This window comes from Python bivittatus, unplaced genomic scaffold, assembly GCF_059951505.1.
Source record: "Python bivittatus isolate LINGU-HERP-01145 unplaced genomic scaffold, Pbiv_v1 ctg000690_np1212, whole genome shotgun sequence".
Lineage (NCBI taxonomy): Eukaryota > Metazoa > Chordata > Lepidosauria > Squamata > Pythonidae > Python > Python bivittatus.
Window position 1 is genome coordinate 16,166,194 of NW_028277096.1, and position 24,691 is coordinate 16,190,884.

The window sequence follows — 24,691 nt, forward strand, 5'->3', positions numbered from 1 at the left end:
GTAATTAAGTATATTTATGTATCAAATTTGTATGCCACTCAACTCCCAACAACTCTAATAAAGGTTGTATAAGTTAAGACATGGTTCCTCAACCTTGGCAACTTTAAGACAGGTGGACTTCAACTCCCAGAATTCCCCAGCCAGCAAGGCTGGCTAGGGAATTCTGGGAGTTGAAGTCCACCTGTCTTAAAGTTGCCAAGGTTGAAGAACCCTGAGTTAAGAGACTCTCTGTGTGCCCCTTGATCATTTCATTACCACCAGACTCACAGGGAGTTGGGCGGCATATCAATTCAATAAATTATTATTAATTATTATTACTATAAGATTCTGAAGTTCAAATCTGTAACGCTTATAATTCATTTTAAGAATTATTTGATGAAATGCCAGGATTGCAAGCCTCCGTTTCTGCACGCTGCCCTTCCCATTCAGTATGTGAAACCAGAAGACTAGAAATTCTTACTGTTCTCGTGTCTGTGGCCTGGGTAGATAATTCTGAAGACATAATCAGTAGCCGTCTCCATGACAGATGGCATTTCTTCCACATCCATGGACCGGTTGTGGCTGTTCCGTTTCCGGAGCTTTGGAAAGACTTTGCCCTTCAAAACAAGATGGGGCATTTGTCAAAAGGTCACACACTGGAGAAGGTCAGAGCTGTGATGGAGAACATGACCAACGGTTGTTGGGGGCACAGCTTGTCTCTTCATAAAAGGCTGTTGCAAAGCACTCATTTATTAGAATGCTATTTGCCTCCCCCAGCACCCCTCCCAAGTGATACTCTCTACCACGGGAGCTAACCTTTGTACTTTGGGGGAGCAGGAGCACATCATTCCAAACAAAGTCAGGGCTATAGCCACCAAGGTTTTTATTTTCTAAGAAAGTTTATGCCGCCCACTTGGGGTCCAGAGGTATTCTTGAAAATAAATATGATTGGTTTTTAATATTAAAAATCATGTGGAACAGGGAGTATGGCAAACTCCATTCTGAGAACCTCAAGTCTAAATATGTGAAGGAATGGTTTGATGAAGGCCGCGCTCGGGGAGATAAGCATTCCCTTAGCCCCCAACTGGAGCGTGGGAAGGTTAAGAAGATGAGACTGGCACCACCCTAAGGAATTCACAGTGTTTTGGCTTGCTGGCTTGGGAAGTTAGATTCAGTCTGGAGAGATTTCTGTCTTTGAGGTGAAAGCTAATAAACGCAACAGAACTGTATCTGCACTGTCTCGTGGAGTTCTTTGGGTTGAACCTGACAAAATGGTTTTGCTAAATCCAGAAGAGTTTTAACAACACTGTTTGCTACCACCAGCTGCTGTTCGCTACCACTGGCTTCAAGTTTTCTCCCTCTAAACCAGTGTTTCACAACCTTGGCAACTTTAAGATGGGTGACCTTCAACTCCCAGAATTCCCCAGCCAGCCTTGGGGAGGGGTTGCAGATTGGAGAAGGCTAAAGAAGATTACTGATTCAGCAGAGCTTGAGTCTCCAGCCTTACCTTTCCCTGTTGGGACCACAGTGGAGGCTCCAGCTGTCCACGGGGCAGGAGGCCATTCTCAAGGCAAGAAAGGAAAGCCAGGAGATGTCCACCAGGTGGAAAATGGAGTGGGGGCCTCTGGATACCATCCTGACTCACCAGCACCAAAGTCCCACCTCGTTCTGCTGCAGGGATAAATGTTTCTTGCTATTAGTTTTTTCAAAAACAGCAGCAACAAAGGCAGTACAGGATTGCAGTTGTAAAACACAACCCCTTGTTGAAGTTAAGCAGGACCAAGAGTACAGGTAGTCCTCACTTAACAACCATTCATTTAGCAACCATTCGAAATTACAATAGTGCTGAACAAAGGGACATACAACTGGTCCTCGCACTTACAACCACCGGAGCAACCCTGCAGTTATGTGATCACAATCCAGGAGCTGGGCAACCAGCTTGCAGTTATGATGGTTACAGCATCCCAGGATCACATGATCACCATTCGCAATCTTCCCAGCCAGCTTCCAGCAAGCAAAATCAATGGGGAACCACATGATTCACTTAACAACCATGGTGATTCGCTTAATGACCACTGCAAAAAAGGTTGTAAAATCAGGCGTGACTCACTTAACCACCCCACTTAACAATGAATTTCCTGGTCCCTATTGTGGTCGTTAAGTGAGGACTATCTGTACATGATGAAGACATTGCTTGAGAATGGCTTGCACATCAGTTTGAGTTCCACCACCAGAAAAAGATGGATATGAATGTTAAGAATAAAAGGCTGGCATAGATCAAGATGGAATTTCCCATTTTAGGACAGAAAAGGACATTCAAATAATCAAATCATCTGGGAATTTCTTTCAGGGAAGATGAAGGAAATGTCCAACCCTTCAAAGTGTGGGGCAGTTTCAAAGATGGATCCCTGAAAGGTTCAACATAGTTTTAGGCGCATCTGTTTATATCGGAAGGCTCATTGTCTATTATAAAAGTAAGCAGGCAATTTTTTCTGTATTTTTTTTCCAGTTAAAATGGGGGGTGCGGGAAGAGAGAATACTGCATCCACTTATCATAACAGTGACAAACTTGTATCCTGGTGAAATAATTTGAAAAATATCTCTGACCCTCTCCACCAATGGGTGCCCAATTTTGGGTGGTATTTTGTTCCAGCAATAGTGGACACTGCCTACTAGCTTCTATTATTCAATGTATCATCATCCTGTTATCTGGACCTCACATACGAAGTTCTCCAGCCACTTCACATTCCTTCTCTGGGAGCGCCCAACTGAAGTTGATGCATACCAAGTTAATCACTCAACCAAATGAAATTAATGCAATTGATTTCGAGACAGATTTCATCAGTTATGGTAGCTCTGAGCAAAGGAGCTCACTTCAATCACTGCTGGCTTTAGTTGTGGATGTTCAAACCCGTAAAATACGAAGGCTTACGTTGTTGATGGCAGTGGATGCAGACAATCTGGCTGAACGGTACTATCAAGGCATAATCCCAGTAGATGCTGAAAATGAGATAATGATGATATTGAAGTGTAAGAGCAGTTGAAACAAGAGGTGGTGGGCTTCTCTTCCCTTGAGGGGTTTAAACAGAGGGAGAACTGTCAAAGATGCTGTAATTGGGGGGAGATGGGCGGGGGACAAATTTAATAAATAAATAAATAAATATAAATAAATTTGGATTCTTGCACAGAAAATTGGGTTTTATGGACCTAAATTTCTGACTGTATGATTCTTCAATTAATGATGATAACAACTATGAAGATGGCCCTTAATCCAAAGGCCTCTTCCAACAAATTAAGTTATCTCAAAGTCACAATCGCTCTGCTTTCCTATACGCTGGATTTGGTAGCATTTTCAAGAGTGATTTGGAGACTGAAAAGAGCTAAATCATACCCACTGTATGCCTAATATGCAGAATCAAATGGCAGAGGTTGGAAGTGGTAAAAAGAATCTTTTGGCAAGTACAAGCAAGGCATAGTTTTTCTTTTCTTTCACTTTTAAAAAAGTCCCCTTCTTGCAAAGAAACCCTACATACAAGAGACCCCCCCCATCAGCCACAAATTTGGGGGTTCACTGCTCTTAGGTCAAATGGGGGCAATCATGAAGTTCAGTATAAAACACCCTTTCATGTATGAGAGTTGGCACAAGGTAATGTTCTTGTTGAAATTCGGCATATGAAAAGACATCAAATTACAGCTACCGGCAGGCCAAACTTTTTCACAAGGCTGCAGTCAGGTGGTCAGTTCTCAACAGCAGGAAAGGTTATTGAGCAAAATCTTCTGCAGTCAATGGTTTCATTAAAAGGCCAAACCTTTTGTGAGTGATACCTCACTTCATCAGATGCAGAGGGGCTACACTGAAGGCAGATTTTTAACAGCACCACTGAGTGAAAGATTGCTGAACCCATATCCAGTACATCAAAAGGTTTCAGGGTATCCAAAAAGTGTTACAACACAATGAGTTTTAACACATTACAGTTATTAATTGATAAGGTTCTTGTGACATGTAACCTGCATCTATATAACCACCCTACCTTCCCCTCCCTTTCCTGCCCCCCGGCCTCATCCCACTTTAAATCCTACATCAGTCTAGCCACTCTATGCATCTGATGAAGCGAGCTGCAGCTTGCAAAAGCTTGTGGCTTTTCATAAAATTTGTCAGCGGGAAATGGATGCTACCAGACTCCTCCTGATTTTTTGCTACCATACATTAATATGGTTTTCCTCCTGCACCGTTGCCCTTGAGCAATCCAAAATTTAATAAGGACACTTGGTTGAAAATACCTTGGGATTTGGTAGGAACTGGGAGCACTCCGAGCTGTCCTTTCCCTTGCTACCTTTAACCTTTCACCCCAAGCAAACCCCTACTGGCATGCCTTACCTTTTCTCCAGTTCCGAATCCCCCAGGGTCCCGTTCATGAGCTGATTCGGTGTCCATTTCAGAGTTAAAGAATCAGAAGACTGATGAAGTGACAGATAACCTGGAATGGCCTCCATGTCGTCTTTCTGTTTCAAAAGTTACCCCAACAGTTATAAGAGAAAACCAAGAGAAATACTGGACATTTTCTGAGGTATAAATAGAGGACTGCAATGCTGCACGCTAGAAAGGACAGACCCTTTTCTTCAGGATCATTTCATTCTGACCTCTTGGCAGTTTGCTTTGAATCAGAAAATTGGTATAGCAGTTAGATAAGAAGCTGATCTGAAAATCAAAAGGCTCCAAATCTGGATTTTGCCTCTGTCATTTTGCCACTCACTGATATGACTTAGGAAAGCTGTTTCTTCTCAGTTTCACCCTCCCCAACACTAGAATCACTTGGGAACAATAAAACAACAACAAAATACACAACTGATTGTATGTCAGGCACTGGGAAAATGCTGAACCACTATAAAAATGTTCTCCTGCGGGGGCAAGCAACAACCTCCAAATACAGGTAGTCCTCAATACCCACAATAGGGACTGGAAAATTGGTTGTTAAGCAGGGCAGTTGTTAAGTAAACTGGACCTGACTTTACAACCTTTTTTGCAGTGGTTGTTAAATGAGTCACATGGTTCTCCACTGATTTTGCTTTGGGAAGGTTGCAAATGGCGATCACATGACCCCAGGACACTGCAACCATCTTAAATGCAAGCCGGTTGCCAAGTGCCCAGATCACGATCACCTGAATGTGGGCGTGCTGGGACAGTCGTAACTTCGGGCACCAGTCATAAGTCGCTTTTTTAGCACTCTGGTAACTTCAAATGGTCGCTAAACAAATGGTTGTTAAGCGAGGACTACCTGTATTTTATTTATTTATTAAATGTGTCCCCGGTCATCTCCCCCCAAGTTTGGACTGTACCTCCCAGCCAGCTGAGAATCAGGGACTATAAGAAATATCTGAACAGCACCAGGCTACCTGCTTCAGAGTTACAGCATTAGAAGAGGGTTAGATGCAAGCTCAAATTCTCACTCAAGGCACAGAGCCAATTAGGTGACCACTTATTTGGCGTTCTCCCCAAAAACAGAGAGGAGAGGAGAGGAGAGGAGAGGAGAGGAGAGGAGAGGAGAGGAGAGGAGAGGAGAGGAGAGGAGAGGAGAGGAGAGGAGAGGAAGGGAGGAGAAAATGGTTTACCATACAGGATTCAATCTGATGAGTAAACAAACATCTATAGGCCTCTGGGGGGAGGAAGGGGGGCTAGTGACAGATTCAATTCTGTCCCTTACATGTCTGCATGCAATGTCGCAATGCAAGTAAGAAAGGATAGAATTTGCATTGTGACATCATAATGCGCGTTCCATCGTTTTGGCACTATCTTGGCTGGGAATGGGCGCCTCCGCCAACAACCTGCCCCTGCGCTTTGTCCCGATTCTACCACAGGGCAAGCAAGGTGATTCTCCAGACCGCATCTTTTCCAATCAGAACTACTCAAGCTGACAACCTCATCTGAGATCTGGCGGAACATTCACAGAGAGCTTTTGAAACGAGGCTGAGCGGGTGCACGTTTCCTTTCCTAACAGAGACCTTTATTCCTTCCTCTGGGGGGGGGGTCTTCTCATATCGTTTCACTGCAGTCCCACAAACCCAGTTTCCAGCCAGATTAGATTGACTGACTGACTGACTGACTGATTGATTGACTGATGATATGCCATCAAGCCAGCGCCCCTAGTGACAACTCTATTTTTATATACAACTTTATTTAAAATTTTTATAAAGAAAGATAAAAACTAACGGGAACTAATATGCAGAAGAAAGAAAGAAGAAAGGAAAAGAAAAAGAGGAAACAAGTCAAAAGTGCAGGAACGAAAAGAAAAAAGAAAAGTATAAAGAAGTAGCTTCCAATTTTACTGTATAGTTACATCAAGATTTTCATTTTTTCCTATAATCTATTTTTTTAATCATCAAAACCATAAGTCAGAAATTCAGCTTTTTTTGTTTCATGAAAAAAGTCTATAAAAGGTTTCCAGTCAACCATAAATCTAGATAATGTCTTATCTCTAATCAAAAATGTCAATTTGGCCATTTCTGCAAGTTCCATCATCTTCACCATCCATTCCTCCATTGTGGGTAAAGCCGGATCTTTCCACCTCTGTGCATGTAATAATCTCACTGCAGTTACTATGTGTAAAAATGAAGTTCCATGACTTTTTTCCAATTGTTTATCAATCAGTCCCAAAACCACTGGTTTCAATTGTATATTAATCTTTAAAATCTTCTGAATTAGTGTATTTGAATCCAAAACTTTATCCTCTAATGAGGACTCTAGATTGGCCGGACTCTTAATCAACAGTAACTCTCCTGTGCTCTCCCATCATCCCCCCTGGTGTCAAGCATTCACATGTGCAGGGCCTAAGGTAGATATCCAGCTGCCATGAGTGTTCTCTGCACAGAAGGACTGCCTTTGGGGAATATGCACAGCCAATCTGTCAAGAGCTGGGGAGGACACAAAGACTGAGATGTCCCATCAAGAACAGCAAGGGTAAGAGAGAGATTGATTGATGGATGTGTGATAGCAGAGTCAAGGTCTCTCTAACCTAGCCTGCTTGATGTAAATGAAACTGGCATTTCATTTTCTCTTCATTGATTCACAGAGATTGGTGATTCATCCCTTGATTCATCCTCATCCAGATCCTCAGATACGATTCATGCCTTATCAGTGTTGGATCCCTATCTTTCCTTTTGATGAGCCCCAATTTGGCTTGCAATGCTGTTCTTCCCCAGGAACCCTAAGATGGACTAATGAGGTGTGTTATAACCTTCATCTTATCTTTTTTTTCCCCTCTTCCTCCTCCTCCTCCTCCATCCTATTCACCACTTTTCTCTTCCCTCTTGTTTCTTTTTTCATCCCTCTTGGGTGAGCTAGAGATGGGTTCACCCAAGATCACCCAGTAAGCTTCAGCTGACTGGGATTTGAATCTGGCTCTCCCTGGTCCTAGCCTGACACTTTTAATGCAAGCTTGCTTCTTCATTTTCCAAAACCAATGTTTTCTGGAAGAGTAAAGAGTCTGACTTTATTTACGTAACTGAATTTACATCTCAGTAAACTAAATTAAACTAATTATATCCAAGTAAAACTATCATTCTCAATCTATTTATTTTTTTCCCTTCTGCCAAATTAAAAATTAGCAATTGCTAGCAACTTTTAAAGGCATTTTAGGTGCTACATCTAAGACTAGCAGGCCTCAGGCCTCATTGTTAACTCTGGCTCTGAAGCTAAACCTGGATGAATCAGACACATCTCTCCCAAATTAGGATCCAAAAGACAATCAGAAAAAGTTTGTTAAATGGGGATGAAAATAGATAAGGAGAATTCTGTGTCCCTCTCCTATATTAGGATAATCTAAACACAGCTGACTGGACAAAAAGTGAGGAAAGCCAAAAGAAAGTATTTCTTTACACAGTATTTTTACACACAGAGTGTTCACACAACACTCTGGACAGAATTAATATGGAATTGAAGAGTTTGTGGTTCAACACTGGGAAACCTAGCCACTCTCATGCAGTGAGACCCAGGCCAACATGTTAAGCTTCAACATGATTCATCTGTTCAGTCATTTTGATTATATGCCATCAAGTTGGTGCCAACTCTAAGTAGCTACACAGATAGACCTTCTCTGGGATGATCTGTCCTCAACAAGGTCTGCAAATGGTGCACCCATCACTGGCTTAAGTCCAAAGCCAGTTGAGAGCCAGTCTGGTCTAGTGGTTAAAGCACCAGGCTAGAAAGCAGGAGATGGTGAGTTCTAGTCCTGCCTTAGGCATGAAAGCCGGCTGGGTGACTTTGGGCCAGTCCCTCTCTCTCAGCCCAACTCACCTCACAGGGTTGTTGTTGTTGTGGGGAAAATAGGAGGAAGGAGGAGTATTACATATGTTTGCTGTCTTGAGTTATTTATAAAAATAATAAAGGTGGGATTAAAAAAATCTAAAAAAAAAAAAGACCATCCACTTTGCTACTGATCTCTGCATTATGGACTTCTCCAAGGAATTATTTTCACATAACATGTCCAAATTATGATAATTTGAGCCTTCTCATTTGTAGCTTGAGTGAGGAGTCTAAATTTTGGTCATAGCAACTCTGTTCTGTTAACCTGGGTTTAGTATGTTGTACAGGGATAAGTGTTCTGCGGGAAGAAAGGCCCTGAGAAGAATCATATGCTCAAGACTAATTTTCTGCTTGATAATATGGAACTGATACATTGGTACATGATATGCTGTACATCTGTCCCCTAAGCACTCACCGGCTGAACCAGCACATTGTTCTTCCCATACAATAAATGTGTCCGTGAGTTCTGATGCAACGACTCCACGTAATCCCTGGCCGAAGCCGCAAAGCGATCTTCTGACATGCTTCCGCTTGAGTGACGTTTCCTGATCTGATGCACAAAAGAGCCCAATGTTGACATCAAGTTACAACCAAGAAGAAGCTGAGCTACAACCCCTCTTCAAGGGCAGCCTGCCTCCAAGCCATTCACCATTCAGCTAACAGCCACCAAACCCTCTGTTACTGCATTTTTTAAAAAGACTTTGGATAATTTTGTCTTTTCCATTCTTGGTCTCCATGAAGATTTTTGTTTCCTTACCATCAATCAACTAACAGTCTTTTTCCTGAATCTCCCCCACCCATTCCAAGGATCTTGCACCAGCAATTCGATATCTAACATAAAGGCTGCCTGTCTGTCTTTCTGTCTGTCTTTCTATCTGTCTGTCTAACTAAAATAGTACTGTGTTTTCTGATAAATTAAAGCAGGAGGAAACACCTAGATGATCTTGGCCAATCTAAAAAAGCAAAGCAGGGTTGGCTGGGAATTTGGAAAGAACCACAGCTCAGAACTGTATTCATAACTGTAATTATGAAAAAAGGATGAAATGTGCATTGTGACATCGCAAGAGAATGGGACATCCGTAGGGAGGATAAAAAAAGATCAGGTGGCAGTTGTTGCAGCACACTCCAAGTCCCACTCCTTTTAATGTTTTTGGGCATTGCATACATGTGCAAAGGGGCAAGATTTAGATCACCCTGCCCTGATTACCATCCTGCCTGTTATGACCTCCTTGGTGGACATCATTGGATGCAAATGCTGTTTCTTCATACTTGCATTCTGCCACTGGATAAAAGTACACGAGTCATGAGACAGCCACACCCAGAAGAAGGTAATGGCTGAACTATTGCTGCCAAGATGTCATCACTGAGTTGAGGTCAACTCAAGAAAGTTTTTATGTTTTTAAACAACAGATGTATAACGACTGCAATATGTCTTGGTCTAGGGCAGCCTTTCTCAACCTTGGCAACTTTAAGATACATGGACTTCAACTTCCAGAACTCTGGGAGTTGAAGTCCACGCATCTTAAAGTTGCCAAGGTTGAGAAACACTGTCTAGGGAAGTAGCCCTGGGTGAGGATCAAGAGGGCTGTTCTTGTTTTTCCATCAGTCACTCCCCTTTTTACAGAAATGGGGTACTTGTAGGTTTCAGAGGATACTGAACTACAAGTCCCAGCAGATGCAGACACCAAGAGATGCTAAGAATTTTAGTTCAGCAAAATTCAGAGAACCAATCTACCTATCCATGCTATATTGAGAATCGAAAGATAAATTATATTACAATGCTATGTTCAAGTAACAGAGGTCAGAACTGGCCATCTAATTCAGTATCCTGGTTTGCAACATGTGATCCTGGCAATCCCACTAGCAGAGCTGTGTAAAACAATTCAAACTCAAGATGGAATAGAATGCATTCCATTCAGAATGCAAAACAGCTCTTTTGAGCACAATACAGGCTGTTCCTATCACTCTGGGAGTATTCTGAACTCAAAACAGAGCTGTTTTGAGTTCAGAACACTTCCAAAATGATCAAGAGAGCCTGTGTCTGATCAAAACGGGGTGTTTGAATTCAAACCGGTTTGAGTTTGGAATGGTTTGTACTCCTCCTCCACTGTCTGTTCCCAGCACCTGATATTCTGAAGAAAGATGTCCATATAAAGTCATGCTGCTACCACAAAATGTTCTGAAACACGAGAGGTGAAAAGCAGTATGTACAAGTATTACAAAATACTTTAAAAAGAAACTAGAGGAACATTAAAGAGAAGAAATCACCTACTCCTAGCGCTGGCCGTTTAGAGGGAGAGTCTTGGCGACTATGGGTCCCATGAATCCGATGCCTTTGGACCAACTCATCTGCTGAGGGGTCTGTCCAAAAGTGATCAGCTGTTTTCAGCTTGGTGTAATCCAGGGCACAAGGTCCAACTGACAAAAGGAGAGAGAAAATGGAATTGGGAAAGGGAGCCACATGCTTCTCTTCCACCAAAGAGGCCTAAAAATTGAGATCTGTTGGGCAGTCCTCAAGTAAACAATCATTTGTTTAAATCAGTGTTTCTCAACCTCGGCAACTTTAAGGTGTGTGGACTTCAAGTCCCAGAATTCTGGCTGGGGAATTCTGGGAGTTGAAATCCACACATCTTAATGTTGCTACAGGTGAGAAACACTGGTTTAAATTATAAATAGATTTTGCCTTTTTTTCTCCTGAGTTGGAAGGCCAGGGTTGACCCTGTCATTAGGTAGAAGAAAGTGCTCACTTCAGATACCAGATCTGGGAATGTCAGCAAAATGTTCTGCAGCCAGGCCTGTGTCTCTTATAGCAGCCATTTTCTTTCGAGAATGGTCTGCTTTTGTCTATAGCAGAGGAGGGAAGGCCATCTTGGTCCCTACTAGAGACGATCCTGTGAACAACAAAATGGCACCCACCATCTTTCCAAATAAAAACGTTGACTTGACTAGCTATGAATTTGCTCAGCAGCAGCAGCAGCAGCGTAGTAAAAGTGGTGAACAGCTGGGAAGCTGAGCATAAATAAAACTACAAAATTTTTATTAGGGCTGTAAGTTTACTAAGCTTAAGAAAATGCCCAGAATTCTATACTAACTAATTTTATCTCCCTGTGGGCATGGTGCTGGGGGAAAGCTGGCTGATTTTCAAGCCAGAGAACTACAATTCAACCACCACAGCTACTGATGAAAGATTCTAGAAGCTGCAGATCAGCAACACCTGTAAGGCTACAGATCTCCCAACATTGCCTATCTTAGATACAGTGGACCTTGAAACTAGGCTCTACTTGGTGGAGTGATGCGTTCAGGTTCAACCTCAAAATGCTGGAAACAACACGGATTGATTGTCTGTTTTTCTAAATGTCAAATCCAGATGTTTCTCTGATCTGTCCCCATGGATAAGTGAAACCCACAAGTTCTGTGGGAGAAGAAGAGGAGGAGCAGGAAGTTGTAGTGCATCTCTAGTTTAATTCTCCTCTTTGGGTGATATAGAGAGACAGTATAGTGTAAAAGTGGTGGATTTGGGTTGGAGAGACCTATCTTCAAATCCCATCCAAGCACACAGCTCACTGGGGTGACTCTGGGCCAATTAAAATCTCTTTCAGTCCAATCTCACAGATTTGTGTTGGAGATAAAATTAGGGAGGACCTCTATGAACCCTTTGAACTTCCAGGAAAAAGCTGGTGTACGAATGCAATGAATGAATTAATGTGTTTAAATCCTTCTATTGAACAGTTACACCTTATATTCACCAAAAGCTTTCTAATGTCTTATATTCTGAAGCTTTCATAATCTTACAAAACAGGGGACTCTGAGAAAGAACTTTTGGCTTAATCATACCAATTCCCACCCCACCTCATCCCCCAATTCCTCTGGTGCAACTGTATTACATTTGGGACTCACATTTTCTTTTGTGCAAACATCTTTGAAAAATGACATGGGGAGCCAAGTTCTTCAAAATTGCACAGAAGTTACACTCAGGAAAGATGCTTACCTAGAAGACAGGCCAAGATGGGTCCACATACTGGATCTGCCAATAATGCCTCCTTCTCATAGTATTTGCTAGAAGAAACCAATCCCCACAATCAGTTAAAAAAAGAAAGGAAAAATGTGAACACAAGACATTTTGTGATGTGTGGAGGTAATATTATTTTTAAGGCCACATTTTGAATGGAGCAAAAGTTAAAATGGCCATAATGCTGGCTTGCCCTTCTTTTATTTTAACCTTGACATTTACGTATGTGTATGTGTGTGAAAGGGATAATGCTCAATAGCAAAAAAACTGGTTTCATACAAAAAAGAACAAATTGTAAAATTAACTGGATTTATCAGCCTACCAGCTCTGCATTTTATCTACAATGCAGCAGAATTTAGTTATAGGTAGAGTAACAGAGTCACAGATATCCGAGAGTAAAAATTGTAAGTAAAATTGATTGGCACGATCAAGAAATTTGCCGTCGTTCAGTTATATCAAATTTTTGTTCTAATGTAGTAATGAGCCTCTTCTTTTTTAAATGTGTACTGTTTTCCTCTGATGGAATCTCCCTTCTCTCCATTTTTCACACACGAAGATTAGCAGTGTCTAAACCTCCAACCACAGCTGTGCATGCACTAGCCTCAATTGCACGTGTGCTAGCCTCACATTCACTGAATTTTGGGTCACATTAAATGCAACCTGGTATCCATTGATAATTCGCCCTAAATCAAATATTGCACTATTCGAAGTTGCACTAATCGCAACCTACCTGTCCAATAAAATGTGTTATTACAGTTTTAGTAATTCCTTCACTGCAGGGGCAAAATGGAATATCTTTGTATCTCCCTTCTAGGACAGCAGGAGGAAGGTCATCAAATCAAACCAAGGAGATGCTAGATATCTAGCAGGTCTAGGGGTGGGGTGGTGAATGAGCCAGTCAGGAGCATATCCTTGGGAAGAGATGCCAGCTCTAACTGGGTGTCAATGTCTTTAATCCACTGCCTCAACATTAAATATTGCTTGCTTGTACCCGAACGTGCAGAGTTGGGTTAGTGAAAATCAAAAGGAGCTCTGATTTTTTGCCTATTACTTTGGCCCAGGATGACACAAAAATGTCCATGAGAATTGAGATGGGGCAAAATATATTTTGGCCCAATATGTGGAGATGCCTAACCAGGCGTTGTTCTCAATCGTACTGATGCCAACTCCACGGTAAAGAGCTGTGTTTGAGATACAGTCTGAGAAATGTGGTCTGGTTTGGAAGTAGACTTTTCTGCCAGATGTTGTAGGATTAAAGCATGGTCAAAGATGAACAGCTTGTTATAAATCAGTGTTTTTCAAACTTGGCAACTGTAAGATGTGTGGAGTTGAAGTTGCCAACTTTGAAAAACACTGTCCTAAATCCAATATGCTCCTCAGCCAATATGTTGTCTGAGTCCATCCAATCCAAGAGCTTAACAGCAAGATGCTTGGCATATATCTTCTGATGATGCTGAGGGATTGGTAATTGACTGGCAGGTTCCAATTGTTGATTTTTTACAAATGGGGACTATTAAGGCAAGGCCCCAGTCTTTGGGAATCATTGCTTTGCAGTCAGTAAATATGAACAAAGGGCCCACCAGTCCATGTTGGAGCAGATACCTTCAAGCCAAATTTGGTCTCAAAGTCCGCACCTATTAAATGTTCCATGGGATATGATGAGAGTGAAAAGAAATCATTTCATGTTCTCTAAGCGAGAAATGACACAAGAACATACCAACATACTAGACCAGACTAAAACGGGTTTGGATAATTGCTGACTTAGTGTGATGGAATGAAATTATGAAGGCCAGGCTCGGGGAGATAAGCATTTTCTTAGCTCACCGACAAAGCGTGGGAACCACAAGAGGATGAGGCTGGCACCTCCCTGAGGAATTCACGGTGTTGTGGCTGCCTGGCTTGGGATCTGGGGTTTCAGTCTGGGAAGATTCTTGCTAGAGGTTGTAGCTAATAAACATAGCTGAACTGATTTTGCACTGTCTCTTGGAGTTCTTTGGGCTAAACCTGACACATAGCACGCTGTAGGAACCCAATCCTTGTCTTAGCATCTTGTGTGAACTAGGCTACTACATTAAACCATAATATGGTTTATTAGTTTAGCACAATGCATTATGACAAAACAATTGTTTTGTAAACCTGAGTTGAAACTTAAAGATGCTCTTGAACCTGGTCATTTAATAATCAGAGAAAAGTGCCTATATGTCTTTCTAAACCAGTTTGCGGGGGGTGGGGGGGAGAGACTGCAGCAGGGAGTCTCATGGCAAAATTGAGCAGAGCTGGGATTTTCTAAGGATTTTTTAAAGCTGGGATTGGTTTCATTGTATGTTTTAAGGCTTAAACTATAGTATGTGTGTGCTTTCCACCTTTAAAAGGACATTAAAAATGGTCAATGTAGTCTGAGTGCTTTTAGCTGGTGGCATTACCTGTTGGCCTTGTGGGGCAAACCAGAGAGGAAACACTACCAGTTGAATTAATGCTACTTCACTGTAAAGCTACATTGACAAAATCTTGCAAGTCTGAAAGTGTAATTCTCCCCCATCTCCTTTATAGCCCAAGAAACTAGGGAGGGTCCCTTCTGAGCCTCTTGCCCCACCCACTATCCAGCTGTGGGCTATGCTGTCTCTTATCTGATCATTCCCTTGGCAATGTCTCTTTGCCCCATCTCCCAAGGTCTTTTCCACATACCATTACAATATGAAAACTAAGGAGAATCCCTTCTGAGACATTTTCTCCACTCTGCCCCTCCTTCAGACTCAAATTTCTCTTATCAGACCATTGTCTAGGCTGTGGCTCTTCCTTCTCTCTCCCAAGGTCATTCCCACATGCCATTACATCACCTGGTTGATTTCCTTTGGACTCCGAAACTAAGCAGAGTCACGCCTACTTCATGCTCAGATGACAAACCACTAGATCCCAAAGATATGGGCTAGATTGGGACGTTGAAAAAACATCTCAAAAAAAGACACTGGCAAACCACTTCCAAGCCGTTGACAATTACTTGGGTGTGTTCATGAAGCCGCCACAAGCTGAGCTCAGCTTTCTGACTGAGTAGACTTTGGTGATACAAAAATGTTTTTATGTTGTATGCAGATCCAGGGCTTCAGTCTTCCCATCCTAAATCTAAATCTAAACCTAATCCAGTGTTTTTCAATCTCAGCAGCTTTAAACCGTGTGGACTTCAACTCCCAGAATTCCCCCGACGCACACTGCTTTGAACTCCCAGAGAAAGTTGGGATTCCAGTTGGGCTCTCACACTGCCTAACAGTCCTGCTTTCTTCAAACATGGCTTACCATGTACCACTGTGGCTGGGTTCCCATATAAAGCATGCCAAAAGCATTCTTAGCACAGCATCTGACCCTAACCCCCAAGTCCCTAAAACAGAAGTAGCACCATTTCACCTCTAGATGGGGCCGGAGCTCCAAGCCCTGGCTTTGTCCATCAGCATCTGCGATCTTCTGGTAAAGCTGATGATGTTCCCCTAGCCAGGAACAGCTGCCCACTTCCAAGAGAAGACAGGGGTTACCTGTTCAGGCCTCCCTGGGCGGAAATCAAACCCAAGCCCATGGGGGATGCTATGGATTGCACAAGATCCCCTTCCCTCACTTGCTACGAAACCCCTTTTAAGTGAAGATGCTGAAATTTAAACCAGGTCTTTCTCCATCCAAAACTGGTGCCCTGCCATTCAACTATCAATATAAGCCAGTCTCAGCAGGTGTCATCTCCGGTGTGACCTTGGCTGATCTAAGAAGTTGGGCCAGCCCTGGTTACTACTTAGATGTGAGACTACCCAAAGCAACTGCTAGTCTGGGGAGCAAAAAAATATTGTAGAAGAAGGCAGGGAAGACCACTTGTGCAACACTACCAAGAAGACTGCATGGATGTGTCCACTGAAGTCACCAACAATTGAGTTCAATTTAGAGGGGATTTTACTTTTTTATACTGGTACATTAAGCCAAACCACTGGTCCGTTTGTGCCACTATTTGAGGTAGAAGTCACCCCAAAAAATGCGGGCCAGTTCCCTGATGACCGCAGCATTTACAGATAACATCTCCTAATCCTTTTGTTTTAATATTTTGAAAGGGAAACTTAAATAGGAGAAATCTTGTGAGATCACAAATTCTGAAACGGAGTGAAAGTTCAGAAGAGAACAGCAACGCTGCATGGATAGCTCTTAAAGCGAATTCAGTCTACATAGTCATCTAAGAGCACCGCTCCATGAGTTCAAACCCCGGTAGATGGTTTGAGTTCCATAAAAAGGTCTTGGCTATATATGTCTGATGAGTCCCAATAGAACAGTGTTGTCCAAACTTGGCCACTTTAAGATGAGTGGACTTCAACTCCCAGAATTCCCCAGCCAGCCATGCTGGCTGGGGAATTCTGGGAGTTGAAGTCCACTCATCTTAAAGTGGCCAAGTTTGGACAACACTGCAATAGAGGATGAAACTAGTCACCTCCTGGTGGTCAATGTAAGTAAAAACACCACACGGGACATACACTATGTAAAAATAGAGAAACTCCACCCCACACTCCCCGGAGACAGGACAGAAGTCATGTAAAAACCTTGCACACGGGGACATGACATAATGTAACATCCATAACTCTCTGCTCTGAAAGTTGGACTGAATGTACCATTCCGACAGACACTGCATGAGATGTGAATGTGCCGGCTTGAAACCTAGGAAGCAAAATCTCTAAAAGGTTTTCATGAATGTTCGGCAATTGCATCCTGAAAGTATTGCCGGCCACTGATTTATGATTAGGCTCAGATCATTTTTCCACCCTTTCTACCGTTTTTTCCATTCCTTTCAGGGATGTGGCTTTTCCACTCTCAAATTCAACCCCTGAGCTATCACGGCATTAAAATTAGACTCTTAAGAGTCCCCTGGACTGCTAGGAGGTCAAACCAGTCAATCCTAAAGGAAATCAACCCTGATTGCTCATTGGAAGGATTGATACTGAAGCTCAAGCTCAGATACTTTGGTCACCTAATGTGAAGAGAGGACTCTTTGGAAAAGACCCTGATGCTGGGAAAGATTGAGGGCCAAAGGAGAAGGGGGCGGCAGAGGATGAGATGGTTAGATGGCATCACTGAAGCAATGAGCATGAAACTGAGCAAACTCAGGGAGGCAGTGAAGGACAGGAAGGCCTGGTGCAATATGGTTCATGGGGTCACGAAGAGTCGGGCACGACTGAACAACAACAACAAAGGGGAGGGAAAAAGTTCCCTACCCCATGCAAAAGCCCTTTAAACAAAACAAACCAAAAAACCAAACTTTGGCGTTCTTCTTACCCATTGTTATCCACAAGGTACTGCACAATTTTATCAAGCACCCTCTCGATCAGGGCAGTGCGCACCCATATGTGCTTGATGGCTTGCGGGGACAAAGAAGGGGGCTTGTTGGTGGTTGACGTTTGCCTCTTAAGGGATTCTTGGGCAGCTGGCTGGTACTTTCTGTTGGGAAAGAAAAGCAGAATCCAAACTCAACGGTTGTATTTGCAAGACACAGGCCCTTATCCTTGGCAGAGCACAAACACTGATGCCCCATCACTGTCTCTACCACTGCAAAGCAGGCTGCAATACTGTCATTGTCTATTCCATTTTATTTTTCCCATGGCACATTTTTAACTGCCTAGGCCAGTGTTTCTCAACCTCAGGAACTTTAAGATGTGTGGACTTCAACTCCCAGAATTCCCCAGCCAGCTATGGGAGTTGAAGTCCACACATCTTAAAGTTCCTGAGGTTGAGAAACACTGGCCTAGAGCACAGCTGGATTGAGACAGTGGGTATAAATATTATCCATCCATCCATCTGTCCCTGAAACCCTGGCCTCAGATTTGGGGTGAGTATGTGTGAAGTGTAAAATGCAGAAACTGAGTTCCTAGAAACCACTCAGGAAGAAGGGGAATGCATGTCTGAAATCAACATTAAGAAGGCTTTTCACAGTATAAAGTATTGGATGACAATTCAGCACTATTTCAGCAGGCTGGTGGTACTCCCTTGCAAGCAAGCTGTGTGTGAATGCCAGGCTGGGTATGAACACTGACTTCAGTCTCTGTTTTCTTCTTGGGGTTAAGAGCGTACACAAGTTTCTAGTCCTTCATGATGTTGAATAAAAAAAAATTGAACAACTGAGGCCGAGTGGCAAGAAGTACATGTACTTTTACACCGTCTCAAAGCTTTTTTGCTGCTGGGTTGCAGCCTTGATTCAAAAACCAAGGAGATCATGCTTTTTACATTAAAGATACACAAGAAAATATTAATTCTCCTCCACGTAATCTGCAACATGTGTAATGAGAAACTGCCCAGAGTGACTCCAGTTGTGCCTGCCTGCCAAGCAGAAAACCTGCCAGACAGGGCAGCCTGAGTAAATGTTTTATTTCCTCTCTCTTCACCACGATCCCTCTCCATCCTTGGCAGTTGCTATCCTCGTGTGCGGTTTACTTATTTATTTGCCCTGTCAGCACCACTGCGAAATCCAGCCGCAAACTGGAAACTGGAAAACCGAGTGGAAGAGGGAAGAGGCTTTTCAGAGCAGCCAAAAAACCTACTTTGCCTCTTGGCACTTTGAATTGGGGGTTGCTGTGGAAGGCAGCGAAATAACATGAGTTCATCCAACTCATTTCACGGCCAACTTGCTCGGCCACTTAAATGCTGAAATGTCACTAAGGAAAAAAAAATCCACATTTTTCCACCAAGTGGTTCCTGACCACCCAAACTGCCATGGACAAGCTAGTTCAAAATGGCAAACTGGGGAAAGAGGAAAGAAAGAAATGGCTGGAAAATGATTTCCTCCCTCTTAGAATTTCCCAGTCTGTAGTGAAAAGGGGAAAAAAAGAACTTATTTTCTCTAGTACATCTGATTTTCACTTAATGTAAACTAGTGACCTGAACAGAGACGGAAACACGGTCGGAAAGCCGAACCACCTGCCTATAGTCTCCCCGTTTCTTACAGATGATCTGCAAAGGAAAAGAAGAAATGGACATGTTCTCTTTTGAAGCTGTTTCTGGGGATGGGTGAAGGATGTACACAGGTATAACTTGGGATCTCAACTTAATAGACATAGGAGAAGTGTGCAAGGACAACATGATCCCCAAGGGATTCCCTGTTAAATTGAGGAGAGGGGAAAAAAACTTACAGGAGAACACCATCCCATCATTTTCAGAGAGATCAATATCCTTTCTGATTTGGGGCATGTCAGAAAACCATTCCCAAAATGAGAAGCAGCTACCTTATGCTGAGAACAGATTAAGGGTTCACCTAACTCATATTGTCTACACCAGAAGTGCAAAAAGTCTAAATCTATTTATTTATTTATTTATTTATTTATTTATTTATTTATTTAGCATGATTGGAGCTTGATGGTTAGATTGGGAAGACTTGTCTTCTGCTGTAAGGTTTTCAGCAAAAGACAAGTCTTCCCAACCTAACCTGGAGATTCAGGGAATTCAGTCTTGGGGCTTTGATACAAAGCGAGGGCTCTTCTACTGAGCTGTAGCCTTCAGTTAGAGGTGAGGAGCAATTCAGACCCTTTCATCACTAACAGCTATTGCAGCTGGCAGCCCCTCATCAGCTTTGATGGATCCCCAAAAGCTAAGCAGGGACAGGTCTAGTCAGTACTTGGATGGGAGACACCAAAAACATCTCAGACTATAGGCTAGAATAGGAAGTCAAAAAAGCATCCAGGAGGAAGGCAAAGGAAAACCATGATTATCCCAAGAAAGTTGTATAGGCACGTCCAGAAATCACCAGGAGTTGAGCTTGACTCAAAGGAGTTTTTACCTTTGATTGAATGCTGGCAGCTGGGAACCCAATGCACCTGCTGGCACCAAGTTGGAGAAGGCTGATCTAGCCTGAGAGTTTCCTCCTCCAACTGATTTGAATTTGCTTCTGTGAGATGTGGTGCTGGCTACCAGCTTGGCTGGCTTTAAAACAGTTGGACCAATTCATGGAAGTCATGGGGATCAATGGCTATTAACCTTGACGGCAGTGGGACTGTCTTTAAAGGCCATCTACTGTGAGACTAACAGGCTTCCTGCAGTTATTTGGCCACTTGAGAATGACTGCTGTACTAGATGGACCAGGGGTCTGATCCAGTAGAGCACTGCTTATGTTCTCATGATGGTAGCTTTCTATCTTCTAAACCAAACAAGTCTACAGGTAGTCCTTGCTTAACCACCCTAACTGGGACTGGCAACTCCACTGCTAAGCGAAGCGGTTGCTAAGCGGGAAATCATGTGGCCGTGACTGTGCTTTCCAGCTGGAGAGACAAAACTACTCAATTTCACACCTTTGGCTTTTGTTTGCCTCCTAATCACTCCCCCACCCTTTGGAAAGCTCGAGTGTCTTTTACACATCGGGGCTGGCAGCTGCGGGCTTGCTATGGAAACAGGTTACTCTCTTGAAATCCTTTTGTCTCCAATCTCTCCGCTCTGCGAGGGGGGTGGGGAGAAAAAAACAAGTGATTTCTATAGGCAATCTCTCCTTTGTCTGACCCATTCCTGCTGCCTGCACAATCACATTGCTTTCAATGTGTAGAAGAGCAAACAGCTTACTCTCTTGCAATCCCTTTCTCTCCAATCTCTCTGCTCTGCAAGGGGGGAAAAAGAAAAACAACCACAGGTCAGGCACAGGCCAACATGTACTGACTATCATGGCGATCACATAACTGAGGGACGCTACAAAGGTCGTAAATGGTCATAAATGGGCCATAAAGTTATTTTTTCAGCACTGTCGTAACTTTGAACGATCACTAAAGAAATGGTCAGTAAGCGAGGACTACCTGTATTTATCTTTATACACATGTACACCATGGGAGCCCGTTCAGGAATGCTAAAGTTGGTACGTTTAAAGAGGTTTCAAATGCCCCACTATCTATCCACACACTTTCCCCCAGCTACTCTCAGGGGGTAAGGGAAAAAGTGACTTTGCACCCAAGACAACAAATCAGTTCAACCCATCTTAAACTTGGGCAGTATTTTTGGTCAGAGTTTCCTTTGAGGTATTTTAAAAAGCTGACCATTCATAGAATCAAGTACAAAGTCTTACATGCTGCCATTGAAAAAATCCCAGAGGTATAAACATAGGAAAGAAAAAAAATGGTATAAATGATCTTGCTTCTATAGCTACACATAAATCAAAACTGGAGGGAGGGAGGCAAAGACACCCTTAATTTGTGTTAACATCATCTGGTTCAATCTCAGAATCTGTAGGGCTGAACACCAGAATAACTGTAGAACAGATAAAAACGTCTGAAGGTAGGTACAAAGCACTTCACCTTTCTGAGATAAGAGGCAGGACAGCTTTAATGCTTTAATCAGTTGGTTAAATAATAGAATGGCCATATGAGATATTTTTAATCTAAAAAACCCTTTTTCACCTCGGAGGCCTGATGATTTTTTCCTGAAGCTTAGGAAATAGATGCTCCAGAATAAAAGTGTCTATCTGCCACAGTGCTTTTCAAACTTGGCTACTTTAAGATGCGTGGACGTCAACTCCCAGAATTCCCCAGCCAGCATGCTGGCTGGGGAATTCTGAGAGTTGACATCCACGCATCTTAAAGCATGCTGGCTAGGGAATTCTGGGAGATGTCCCCACATCATAAAGTTTAAAAAACACTGATCTAGTTTGTCCAACCTTCCACATGCACACAACCAAAGGACTTGTTGGTGCGGGCTTATGGGAAGGGGTGTACAACACATCCAGAGGGCACCAAAACTAATCTGCTGATCTAGCACATTATTTTTGTCAGAGAGACTCAAGCACCAATTTGGACTGCATGTCTTAGAGATCTACTTTGTCCAAGGTTGACAGTCTCTGGAAGATATAGAAAGAAGATTAGCTCAAACATGGAGGCCCACCACCAGCCTTATGAGACACAGTAGGAAAGGAAACCAACTGGGTAGCATTACATTGAGTTAACAGTGCTCAGATGGGTTCCTTTTCCCCTACAGTGCCTCTCCCAAGGGTCATATACTGTGATGGAATGGAATTATGAAGGCCGGACTCGGGGAGAAAAACATTTTCTTTCATCTCCTGAGGCGTGAGGGAGAGATAAGAGGATGAGACTGGCACCTCCCTGAGGAATTCACAATGTTGTGGCTGGCATTACTTGGGAGCTGGGGTTTCAGTCTGGGAAGATTTTTGCTAGAGGTTGTAGCTAATAAACATTGCTGGACTGAATTTGCATGGTCACTTGGAGTTCCTTGGGCTAGGCCTGACATCAATCTTCCCAGACTCAAACCCCAGCTCCCAAGTAATGCCAGCCACAACATTGTGAATTCCTCAGGGAGGTGCCAGTCTCATCCTCTTATCTCTCCCTCGCGCCTCAGGAGATGAAAGAAAATGTTTTTCTCCCCGAGTCCGGCCTTCATAATTCCATTCCATCACATATACAACTTGAAAGACTTATCTCAACAATGCTAGGGGAACAACCTTCCCGTTTCCCAGATCTCCCTTAGTTAGATTCCAGGGCGCTGTGAAGAAGAGGCCGGGGACTGGATGATCCCAAAGAAGCATGGGGGCCACTCCCCACAATGCTCTGATCCTGGAATCATCTTCCAGGATATTGTTAAAAATAACCATGGTGGCTGTCCAGAGTGCAGGATGCATAGTTGTCTCCTCCAGTCCTGCTACCCAAGAGGGGGATGTTTCCTCTCCTGACCGTGAGCAGCCCAGAGGCCTCTGGCTGAGCACTGGGACACACGAGAAGAATGAATGTCACCCTCACCTGCCTTCAGCCTGTTGCAGCAACTCCTGCACTTTTCTGCATATCTCACCGGCCACGTCATACGTCTTGCCGACCTTCGTGAAAAGTGCAGCGATCTTGTCGGTCCGCAAGAAGCCGGACGCCCGACGCTTGAGCATGTGGAGAAGGCAAATTTCTACCACGCCTGGGAGAAAGAACAGAATACAGGGCCAGTGAGCAATACTGCTTTAGTCTCTTACAGTAAAAACACGGATTATCTTAAAATAAGTTGAAGTATAGCGAGGTTTAAAACAGGGTCCTCAACTATTTTGGGTCAGGGGGCCCTTTGGGAATATTGAGATTATGTTATGAACAAAAATTGTTGCAATCACAAAACATCTATGCAACAGAAGGCAATCAAGACTGTAGCCACCCATCATTTTATTTTCTAACCGGGTAGGCCCACAGGCAGAGCTAACAATGCAGATTGTGCTTGAGGCTGGTACTTTGTTAACTTCGCATTCATTTTTCCAAAAAAAAAAAAAAAAGTGAAGAATTAAAATTAGGTAACGGGAAGTTTGATGACCACCAAGAAATTGGTTTTTACTCTTATTTATTGTAAACCGCCTAGAGTCGCTCGTTGAGTGAGATGGGCAGTGACTAAATTGGAAATAAAAATAAATAAAAATAATAAAAGTGTCAGAAGACACACTCTTAGTTCTCCAGATACCACATTAGGGATGTGATCACTGAAGGGTGCTCTCAGTTTGGCTAATACTTAGTTTTCACTGTGCACAGACACCCTAGATCAGCAGCAGACAGATATTTCAGCCTCGTGGAATATGGTACTTGTTTGCTAGAATGTAATGGTCTACTAATGGAGCTGATAATGGCAGAAGGGGAAAATAGCCAAGGTACTATCGTGGTTAAAATGTTGAGTTAGAAACAGGAAGACCCAGGTTCTAGTCCTCCCTCAGCCACAGAAGCTCATTGGGTGAGTTTAGGCCACGTCCCTCTCTTTCACTCCAAGACCCAGTATGGTGTAGTGGTGAACCAGTTGGACTAGCCGTGGGGAGAACTAGATTCAAGTCCACCTTCAGCCACAGGAACACTCTGGATGACGTGGGCCAATCCTTGTCTCTTAGCCCAACCTACCACATAGGCTTGCTATTATGGGTAAAAATAGGAAGAGAGAGTATTATGAATATTGCCTTGAGCAGTCAGATGAAAGCAGGAGATAAATCTAATAACTAAACAAAAGAGACAAGATCTGGGGGCAAAACGGCAGCTCTAAAGATGGAACCATTTTCCCGTTACATATCTTAAGACCTGCAGATACAAGTGAAAAAAAGGAAGCGTGATGTAGGCTGTCTTGAGCTCCTATACCAGGGTTTCTCAACCTTGGCAACTTTAAGATGTGTGGATTTCAACTCCCAGAATTCCCCAGCCGGCTGGGGAATTCTGGGAGTTGAAGTCCACACATCTTAAAGTTGCCAAGGTTGAGAAACCCTGTCCTATACAAAAGGCAGGATATAAATCTAACACATACATACATACATGCCTCTAGGTCACCAAATATTAGGAATGCCAACAAAAATCTCTAAAATGGCACAGAATCAAAGAGTTAATCCAAGGACTCACTTGCCCCAGAGAAGTTCTTCCACTGTCCTATGCTGAGCCTCACAGACACTTGCAATATGTGTAAAGATGCATCTG

At 43.0% G+C, this 24,691-nt stretch overlaps 1 protein-coding gene across 11 annotated transcripts in view; it reads right to left on the reverse strand.

Moving 5' to 3' along the window:
- The window catches only part of SGSM2 (small G protein signaling modulator 2), a 131,640-nt gene that overhangs the window by 37,478 nt on the left and 69,471 nt on the right, over positions 1 to 24,691 (reverse strand). For 10 of the 11 annotated variants that reach the window (XR_015798157.1, XR_015798158.1, XM_088152240.1 and 7 more), the window contains exons 3-11: positions 23,018 to 23,180; positions 17,580 to 17,741; positions 12,267 to 12,334; positions 10,551 to 10,696; positions 8,694 to 8,828; positions 4,358 to 4,482; positions 2,912 to 2,979; positions 1,487 to 1,650; positions 461 to 596 (exon numbers count right to left, since the gene is read on the reverse strand). Coding sequence is in view for 9 of the 11 variants with exons in the window: in XM_088152240.1 (XP_088008366.1) it covers positions 461 to 596; positions 1,487 to 1,650; positions 2,912 to 2,979; positions 4,358 to 4,482; positions 8,694 to 8,828; positions 10,551 to 10,696; positions 12,267 to 12,334; positions 17,580 to 17,741; positions 23,018 to 23,180 (1,167 nt within the window). In the remaining 2 variants the exon portion in view is untranslated. Of the gene's footprint in view, positions 1 to 460; positions 597 to 1,486; positions 1,651 to 2,911; positions 2,980 to 4,357; positions 4,483 to 8,693; positions 8,829 to 10,550; positions 10,697 to 12,266; positions 12,335 to 17,579; positions 17,742 to 19,157; positions 19,248 to 23,017; positions 23,181 to 24,691 lie in introns of all 11 variants that reach the window. The other variant, XM_088152246.1, reaches the window with a different exon arrangement.